Genomic DNA, 10,086 nt, shown 5'->3' on the forward strand with positions numbered 1-10,086 from the left:
ACTTTTGCTTTCACAAAAGGGATTATGCAGTGTTCAAAAATTTAAATGGCTTTTCTGGAAAATAACATATTATGCCTTGAAAGATTCCAAAACACATTGGCAAAAATTACATTACAGGGAAAGGGTTTGTCCATAAGGCTCTGTTTCTTACTGTGATAGAGACCAGGAAGAGATTTTAAAGTCTGCATTATCAGGATATCTTAAGGTATCAGCAGGTACAACTTACTGCTTTAAAAAAATGTTAATGCCATTTTGAGATTTTTTTTTGATGCAGCTTTGAGCCAGTTACTGCAGAAACGACTTCTTTGGAAATTATAATATTATGTTAATATTAATATTAACTTTATACTAGTGGCAGTGCTTTCTGTAAAGTGCTTTACAGACAGGTGATATGCAAATAATATGCATAAACACTATTTACAAATGCATTTAAATGCATAACACAATTACTTACACAAGATACAGCATTCTAGTAAATTTAATCAGCTGACTTCTGAGAAGCTACAACAGTGATGCTAAAAGTCTGTGCACTACAGCTTTCAAAAACACAGCAAGTGGTGATCAGCCTGTTGGGTACAGCTATACAATAGAGCAGATTATAAATAGATAGCACATAATAGAGCATGATGTAACTATGACAGCTGCAATAAACTGTGTAACACCATCCATGTCTTTAAGATGAGTTGGGCAGTCTTTCTCTGATGTGGACGGTGATGACTGCAGACAGCATGAGGGTCAGAATGATGGAATACAGCACAGTCTTCAGCAAACACACAGATACACCAGCAGAGGGAGACACTGAACCTGAAACACACACAACCCACTGATTAAATATGATGATCAATTATAAAACTTCTTTCACACTTCTCACACATTTATTCTCTATCCTGTTCACTTAAAATGTCATATTTTAGTCATTTTCAAAGTGTAAGCTTCTATCTTTTAAAATGTTTAACATATAATATATACATGTATATGAAGTTTGAACATCATCAATTTTAGTCTCAATTTTTATCTGTCACTTGATATGGAGGTCAGTAAAAACACCTCACTGTCTGCAGTAAAATTTATTCAAAAAGAAGATGTTGATTCTCTCCACAGCACAGAAGAGCATTATGCTCATGACTCAGCAGAGTTGCTTAGTTGGTTTGCTCTGAACAGAAACTGTATTTTTCGTGCATTTACTCCACCTGAACATCCACAGTGTGATGCAATCTGCCTCCTGTGATGACAAAGAAGAGACAAATGTGCCTCTGTGTTTGAGTCACTTGATAATTTGAGTCACTTCATAAATCTGAACATGCTATATGTGCTGCTGTCTCACGAATTAATACATGTAGACACATTTATCTAACTAAACTCATAGTAACTGGTTCTAGTTGACTTCATCCTCACCTGGAAGAGTTAAATAGAGCTAAAAAACACTGCTTATATTGGAATGTGAGAATTTGCAGCTGACAGACAGCAATAAATGAAATAAATACACAGTAAATACTCACCACTGTGTTTCTGCACCTGTTATTAGAGCTTTTGTTGTTTCTTTAAGACCCTTGACTGTTTCAGTGAATGTATTTACTACATTCTTTCATTATATTAGCCCTACCATAGAGGATGATCATGTTGTTTCACTAAATTAGATGATGCATTTCAACAGTTGGTTTCAGAGACAGAGATGTCAGTGACTCTGTAAGAGGCAGTGAGTCTCGTCTCTTAGTGAACCCTTGACACACCATAATAAATAAAAATGTTATTAACGAGTTAACCAATTTTATGCAAAGTTTTCTTTCTGGAACACTTGAAATGGGCTCTACAACTCATAATGTTAATAGTACAACTATGATTTGCTGTGTCAATCAATTATGCAAATTCTCATTTTTTTTTAATCTCCCCCACTGGGCACCCATGCAGAAATACATTTAGGCTATTGTTTGGAATAGCTTGAGGAACATAGAAAAAAGCAGGTCTGAACTTTTTAGGTGATTTTAGAGGCAGTGTTTGTGTCTGTATGTATCTGTGTTCACACCTTCACCTTCATCAGCACAGAGTCGTTTAAGTTCTCTCATCTCCAAAACATCCATCTTCCAGCTGACTGGGTTGCTATGGTTACAGGTGACGGAGCTGCCATTGACAGATAGGGAAAGGGTGACACCTCCAGGTGATGTCACTTCCTTCTCCTCACAGGTTTCCTTGTAACAGTTGGAGTTGATAAAGCGGTCATGACCTCTACAGGTGAGAGTGATGTTGCAGGTGTCTCTGCTTAGCTGAAGAGTCAGGACTGGAGCCTCCACTGGATCTGAGGTAGAAGATATACAGACACATCACTGTAATGCTGACAGTCAGTCAGTGATAAATCACTCATCACAGATCACAGACATCATTATCTTTCAGAGTAGCTGAGATTTCCCTGAACCTCAGTGGTTCAAATAATAGCAACAACGTTTCAGTGTTTAAATCTGAGCTGGTGAGTTGAGGGTCAAAACTAAACTATGTTTAGTGAATGTTAAAATTAAAATCAAAAGCCAATTAAACAAAAGTCGTGCTGAAGTTATTATATTGAACTGGTTCTCAGAATTAATTTTGAATGCAGTGAACATGTGTAGGTTCTGTTCTTTGTTTTGAATATCAGATAATATGGCTATGGTTGTGTTGTAGACATGGTGATCACTGGTTCTTATCACCAACTCTTTTCCTGCCACCAACTGTTACGGGTCTCTTTGTTCCCTTATTTTTCTATTGTGTTATAGAAAGGGGTAAGTGCCAGTTTGTTTGTAGGCTTCTTTTTTCTCCTGGTTTTGGGCTGGTTAAGGAGTCAGGGAACTTAACTGTTTTCATTTTTATGTTCTGGTTGATGCTTCAAGAAGTTAGGCCTGGTGTGGAGGTATTGTGAGGTTTTGTTTGTTATTTTGGCCTTTGCTTACCCCTGGAGAAAGGGCAGTTCGGTTGACTTATTGATAACAAGTGTTGGCTGTATCGCTTCTATTGTTGTTCTAAATATATGTAAACAGCCTGAAAGCAGACAGTTGTGTGGTGTGGGCTTATTTTTGTCTCCTCACTTGCCCCGGTGTCACTACGCCCTAGACCAACAAGTAACACCAACGTTTTACACGTTTTATGTGTAATGTATAACCATTTCACACTAAAGCACTCTGAAAGACTTCACATCTCAACATCTGGATCCTGCAGTTTGAAAAATCCAAAAAGTCATTTTCATAAAACTGCTACTCCATACAGTGCTGTGGCCTAAAATCTTAACTGGGTCTTTAGGCTTTAAATGAGCTGAGTAAAGTTTTATATTAAAGGTAAAAAAAAAATGGAGTTTATATTTCAGCAGTTATGTAGACAAACAGATATGAAATTTTAATTTTAATTTGCTTAGATTTATCTTTTGCATTTATCATTAATTTCATGCATTTAGCTTTAAGGTGAATTTCACCATTTTTTTTGGCATAATTAATTGATTAAGATGTAAACAAAGTCATTCAGAGTGATATGATGTGAAGTCATTCAAAAACATGCTGAGTCAGATTTGTTCACAGTGGTGGTGATAGTAACCAGATGTCTGAAGAGGTTAATGACTCTAAACACTCTTTCACAGAAAGTCATTACATTAAATCGCCATGAAAACACTGCCTGATGGCTGAGACATTTTTAGCCTAAAACAAATACTTGTAAAAAGATGGCTCTTTAGTAAGGACAATGATTCTATACAGCACAAAAAAGATTTCTTCTATTGCTATGATGTCAAGCTTGTAACAATAGAAGAAGTTTTTAGTGCCATATAGAACCATTTTCAAAAAGGGTTTATAAAAAACCATATTCAATACATTCTCCATCAGTCTGAAGAACGATTTCACCATGCAAAGAACCATATAAGCATGCAAAAGGTTCTTTCATTGTTCATGGTTCTACATTGAACCATTGCCTTTACTAAAGAACCTTTTGAAGAACCATCTTTTTTAGGCGTGTATTTTTTGAGTCAATTCATGCACATTGCACATTAATTAATTGCACATTCAGGGCATTATGAAATATTCTGTAAAAAAACTTATTTTTCAGGTTGTATTATTTTGTAGGTAATGTTGATGATCAATTTTGTTATTTAATCATCATCACCCTTACATTACAAGACATGTGTATGTTCACTGGTGGTTTAGGTAGGTAAATCAAGGGGAAAGAAACACCTAATATACAAATAGATGGAGCCACTAGTCAAAATCCTTGAAAATAAGAAATCTTCAAAACTGTTCCTCTAACTACAACCCCATTTCCAAAAAAGTTGGGATGCTGTGCAAATTTTAAGTTAAAACAGAATGCAGTGATTTTCAAATGATGTAAACCCTAAATTTAATTGAAAATAGTACCAAGACAATATATCAAATGTTGAAACTGAGAAATTAAATTTTTGTTTATATGTGCATAAACATATTTTGAATTTGATGCCAACAACACATTTCAAAAAAGTGTAGTTAATTGGCAACAGGTCAGTAACATGACTGGGTATAAAAGAGCATCCCAGAGAGGCCGAGACTTTCAGAAATAAAGATGGGGAGGATTTGCTTTTATTTATATTTTGAACAATGTCCCAACTTTTTTGGAAACAAGATTGTATAACTATCTAAAATAGTTAAGTAATGTGGAATATATGCTATTTTAAGTGCAACAAACTTAATTTTTTCGCGTGATAGCAGGTGGAATTCGTACAAGATTTTTTTTCTTTCTTTTTTATTTGACTTGATTGACTTTGGCTGATTTAATGCTTGGAATACTTAAAAATAATCTTCAAAAATAATACTTTAAATACAATTTTAAAAATGGGACAATTCAGTTAATATGAATTTGTTTTGTTTTCTACCTTTTTAGTTTTTTGAGTGTACACTGTCACAGTTTAGTGTCTTTCAGGGTTCAAATTGTGGCAGAGGACTTGGAGAGGCCCCTGACAGAAAGTGTGACCATGAGGTGACATATAGTCCTATTGATGCATAGTTTTGTGAGGTTGGCCTCCGCAGTGTTTTTTCACTAGATGTGGTTTTTAATTTCATATCTGTATCTCAATACACTGACTATGTTAATCACTAAACTGCAGGCCTTTTATTTAATTATTAAGTTGAAGCAACAGCTTCTATGTTATTACTATTTTACTACTATGTAACTGCTAGTTTTGTACCTACTATTTTGTAACTACAATTTAACTACAATGTACTGTGTGATTGCTAGAAATTACTCATTGATTTACTATGAAACTAATTTGTAAGTTCTGTAAGACATGAAAGTTAGAAATTGAAGTTTGGATTCCAAACTTGTATACTGGTGATGTTAAAAGTAACACAAAATGTGTCACTTTAAAGGGGGCACACAGAAGTGTTAAAATATTACCCTACTTGTGGTTTAGAACACATCTATTTTCAGAATTTCAATTGATAACAGGTGAAGAGAGAAATCAAATATGATGTCATTGGTTAATAAAGCAATAAGCCATGAGAGGCTGTGGGTGGCTTATTGCTTTTATAAAATGGTGACCAACATGAAATATGATAAAATACACAATGGTTCAGAAAATAATTTGTGTTATTATTAATAATAATCAACATAAACAAGTATTCCACCAATAAATGTATGGTATCATTGCCACGCAACCATGGACCCCTGAATGAGGAGAACTTTCGGTCACCCATCGCTGTATATTGTGGTCCTTTCATGAATTTTTTAACTTTTTGCCATATAAGAATGAACATATGATAACACAGCACTGTTTAATGCAAAAACTTCCAAAAACTGCGAGGCTTATTTAGGACCAACCCATCACGGCCCCTCTTCTCACACTGGGGCTGAATCTCAAATGGCTCCTGCACCCCAACCATGCATAATATAACTAAGAAATAGTCATTTGGGGCTCAGCCACGTCCACACTGCTGTAGAGACTAGAATTTCTAAACTTTCATAGCTAGCACACTATTTAGGGAGTATGGAGCCGTTTGGGATTCAGCCTGGGTTTGATGCTACTTCTGACTGAAACACAGACATTTGAAGTGTGTAATCTATTCAAGTGACATTTTTTTTAGACTTTTGTTCTGCCGTTTTACAGTTAATCATACTGTAAGTACTTTAATCCAAGCCTGTGATATTAACCTAATAATGGAGTTGTTTAGGCTATTATCTTTTAGCCTGTTAGCTAGCTGACCAGCCTATTTCTAGTTAAAAGCTGAAGTTGTCAGCCTGTCAGTTTACACAAAATACTGGTTCTTACTTTATTAATATACTCCGTGGTCCATGTGAGCGGCATGAGAGTCAAAGATCATCTCATTATGAGCACAAGGGTTTTTTCGTGCTCTGGCGCTGTAATACAGAGTTCAGTTATTGTGAGCCGGTCATAGGTGTGTGTGTGTGTATGTGTGTGTGTGTACATATATATATATATATATATATATATATATATATATATATATATATATATATATATATATAGATCAGAACTGTTTTCTGTTTTATAATATTATTTTAGCCTTTTTTTTAGGTTGCTTCTATAGTGTTGTTTTTTTTTTTTTCACTAGCATAGGCAGGAGTTTTTAATTCTTGATATCTGTATCAGAATAAATGATTACATTTAATGCAGTTCATTTTTATATTTAACACCAGGTGTGCCATGTCACGCCTCATCTAAAAAACATTGGTTTTAATGAAGATGCCCACACTGATGCAGTTGATGTGCAGTGGCACTCAGTGACTACAAGCACTGTCCAATTTCTTGTTATAGTTAAGTCTTTTTTTCACCTCTTATTTATCTTCTGGAAAACAGACAGTTTTTGTGGAGTTAGTGAGCTGATACCAAATGTCATAAATTTACTAAATTAATTTAAAAATGTATTCCATTAAATTTATATTGAAAGAGTGTAATAATGATTTTGAATTTGGTATTTAATGTCAATCTCATGGTGACGCTTTCTATGCTCTTTGTAGTATATCTTCTGCATGAAACTGTGGATATAAAACGACACAGTTCTAGTGGCCCACCTTTTTCTCTGTTTCTCAGTTCGGGATGCACTCAAGATTTTAAACCAGAGTGATGTGGCTTGTTGCTCTAGATTGCATTGTTACCTTATGTAGGCTAGGGGAGTTAACAGTTTATTCAGGGGTTTAGTCTTATGATAAACACAATAAAAATGTAGAAAAGAGGACAGTCACCACACGTGAGAGCGTTCATTTTGTCAGTGAATTCACACTGAAAAAGAGTTCACTTTGACACAATTCTTCATAGTTCAAATTCTAGTGACCAAAGGGAAAATGACCATCAAAATGAGTAAAGAGAGACAGAGAGAGTTTAACAAATGAGAAAATGACCGTGAATAAAGTGAAATATATGAGAGGGAGGATGAGGAAAGCTCAGATGATGAAGATACAGAACACACAATTAGAAGGCAGCAGGATGGTAGGCAGTAACAAAAGAGTTCAAAAAATAAATAAAATATCTGTTACCACATGATTTCTGTCCAGAAGAAATGTATAAGGTTTGTTTTCAATGAGAGAGAGAGAAGTTTTGTTTACTCTGTTTTGTTTGTCTCATGTTTCACTCAACCTGGGTGATGTTCTTTCTGAGCAGTGCACTCTGTCAAAAAATCAACTTGTGTTTTTAGCCTTCAGCGAAGCTCAATATCGCTCATGATTAAATAAAGAATAGCTAAAATTACAGAATCTTAATAACAGCAGTGTTGTGTCAGGACTGCATGTTTCCTCTCACTGACTGATTTTCTATAAGACTTACCCAACACAGAGAGTCTGTACTCAGCAACAACTCTGACCTCAACACCAGACGCTCTTACTTCATACAGTCCACTATCAGTCTTCTGTAAGTTCTTCAGTGTCAGACTGTAGGTTTCCTTATTAAAATCCACTCTGCCTTCATAACCAGGACGCTGTTTAATTTTTTTAGTTTCAGTATAATATTTTAGAACATAATTAGTTCTGTTAAAAACCCAGGATAAGTCATCAAACTCTGGTACAGGATGCTGTATGTCCAGTTGAACAGAACTGCCAACCAATCTGAACACATCACTGGACACTGTAGTGAAAGGAAAAAAAGGGAAAATATAAAAAATATTTTGTTATAAAGTGATTGCTTTATCATGATTTGGTACTGTGTGTCATGTTAATGATTAATTTATAAAACCCCTGTACTATATATTTACATGTACAGTGTGGGCAAACATGTATTCAGACACTTTTGTTTTTGTGTATATATCCACTTTAATTTTACACATTTTACCAAAATCTTTTGACTTTGTTAAAATAAATATGTGGTCATAGACATAAAGAAATATACATTTAAAAGTGAAACTATTAGAAAAATAACTATACAAAATACATTAAATATATTGACATTATTGCCACAAAAAAAAAAAATTAACTGGTGTTGTGTGTGTATATATAAGATTGGGTGCCATTGGTCAAATTCTATTTTTTTCTAAGTGAAAAGAAGTTATAATAAAATGAATATTGTAAAACCTAAATGGCCTGTGCAAAAGTTATGGAACTTCATTTCATTTTATTTTTAAACATGTTAAACTCAGCAAATAAAAATAATATTGCCCTATAATTAGCAGAAAAATGCCAAATTTAAGTTTGTGAATATGTGTGTAAGTGAATATTCAGTAACAAAAGGTATCTGAGTACATGGTTCTTCTAACTGTAGCTTCATTTACTTATTTGCAACAAGAGTATTTCCAGCCTTTAGGAGGACTGATGATGTGCAAGTAAAGCTAATTACATCATATTTATGGCAACACGTAATGCTAGTCTACAATCTTAAACTAGTAAACAGTACTCCCGTGTTTAGCTGGAGCTGGTCGTGCAGATATAAACTCAGCAGGTGGAGTGAGTAACAGAGCAACGGCCTAAATTCATAAGGCCTCGCCTAGTCAGTTTAGTCAGACTAGCTCTCTGAGTGTAGATTATGTGTATTAACAGTGTGGAGGATTAAACCAATAATCACTTACACTCTGTATTCAACAGGTGGACTCAAAAATGATACACTGTCATACATTTTAACCTCTATAGTGATGAAGGTCAGAGAATTGTTTACCTGTGATTGAGATCAGAGTGGAGAGAACGAAGATCAGCTGCAGCAACATCACCATTACAGAGAGTGATAAACTTCCTCTTCAACAGTGAAGGAGGAAGTTCTGAAAGACCTCCTCTCTGCCTCTGAGAGGTTTACTAATGTGCTGATGTTCATGCAGACATTATAAGGAGAAAGTGACAGAATATTGTACACTAAAAAAAAAAAAATAATAACAATACGGTTTACTTTGTTATTACCTAAATACACAAAAAGGGCCCTCAATTTCCTTCATTTATACACTTATTTTTATGCTCAACACTGAGCACATTAGGACTGGTAACACGTTTTAAAGAGTGTATTTCTATACAAATTTCAATGATCATTCATAAGTAATTGAACTGTAAAGTCTTGTGTCTTCATGTTATGTTTTAATGACGTCTGAGATTAAAATTAGTTTTACTGCCTGTCAATTCCTGTTTGATTTCCTCTATAGTTAGTCTAGTTCCTTTTTTACATACACAAACTTGCAGTTCTAAAAATTACAGACTCTAGTTCATTTGTTTCTCTGTGTACTTTACTAGCCCACTTTCATCCTCTTCTTCAGTGGTCAGGACCACCACAGAGTAGGTACTATTTGGGTGGTGGATCATTCTCAGCACTGCAGTTACACTGAAGTGGTGGTGTTTTAGTGTTGTGATAGAAAAATATTGCGACCCCGCCTCAGTGAAGAAGACGAAGTTAGGACGGAGAGGCTGTTGTGGCTAAAGAACAGGAAAGGAGGAGGAAGGTGTGGGTGCGAGATCTCTCTGTGTGTTTAATAAACTAGGGGGTTGGAAAGACAATTCATGGACTGCGTGTGTTTGTTCTCTTGACTTCCCCTTGACCACAAGCAAGAGTCGGTCTTTCTACTTTCCACTACTAGTGTGTGTTGCCCTGGTACAAGCAGATCAGACACAGCAGTGCTGCTGAAGTTTTTAAACACCTCAGTGTCGCTGCTGGACTAAGAATAGTCCACCAACCAAAAATATCCAACC

At 35.1% G+C, this 10,086-nt stretch overlaps 1 protein-coding gene across 1 annotated transcript; it reads right to left on the reverse strand.

The window, feature by feature from the left end:
• Positions 1-673: 673 nt before the first annotated feature.
• On the reverse strand, positions 674-9,128 carry LOC118801067 (SLAM family member 9-like). The gene is made up of 4 exons (XM_036561255.1): positions 9,074-9,128; positions 7,757-8,053; positions 2,024-2,293; positions 674-804 (listed from the first exon to the last, which is right to left on the reverse strand). Exons 1-4 carry the CDS (start codon positions 9,126-9,128, stop codon positions 674-676), a joined length of 753 nt encoding a protein of 250 aa, XP_036417148.1.
• Between the last annotated feature and the right edge of the window lie 958 nt (positions 9,129-10,086).

The sequence above is a fragment of the Colossoma macropomum genome, unplaced genomic scaffold, assembly GCF_904425465.1.
Source record: "Colossoma macropomum unplaced genomic scaffold, Colossoma_macropomum, whole genome shotgun sequence".
Lineage (NCBI taxonomy): Eukaryota > Metazoa > Chordata > Actinopteri > Characiformes > Serrasalmidae > Colossoma > Colossoma macropomum.

What these genes read in the sequence shown, in the direction of transcription:
- LOC118801067 (XM_036561255.1), bottom strand. Translation starts at nt 9,128, where the DNA reads ATGGTGATGTTGCTGCAGCTGATCTTCGTTCTCTCCACTCTGATCTCA. An exon ending in CACTCTGATCTCAATCACAG is followed by an intron (nt 8,054 to 9,073) that starts GTAAACAATTCT and finishes CTTTCACTACAG; the next exon opens with TGTCCAGTGATGTGTTCAGA. An exon ending in GTACAGACTCTCTGTGTTGG is followed by an intron (nt 2,294 to 7,756) that starts GTAAGTCTTATA and finishes CTTCTACCTCAG; the next exon opens with ATCCAGTGGAGGCTCCAGTC.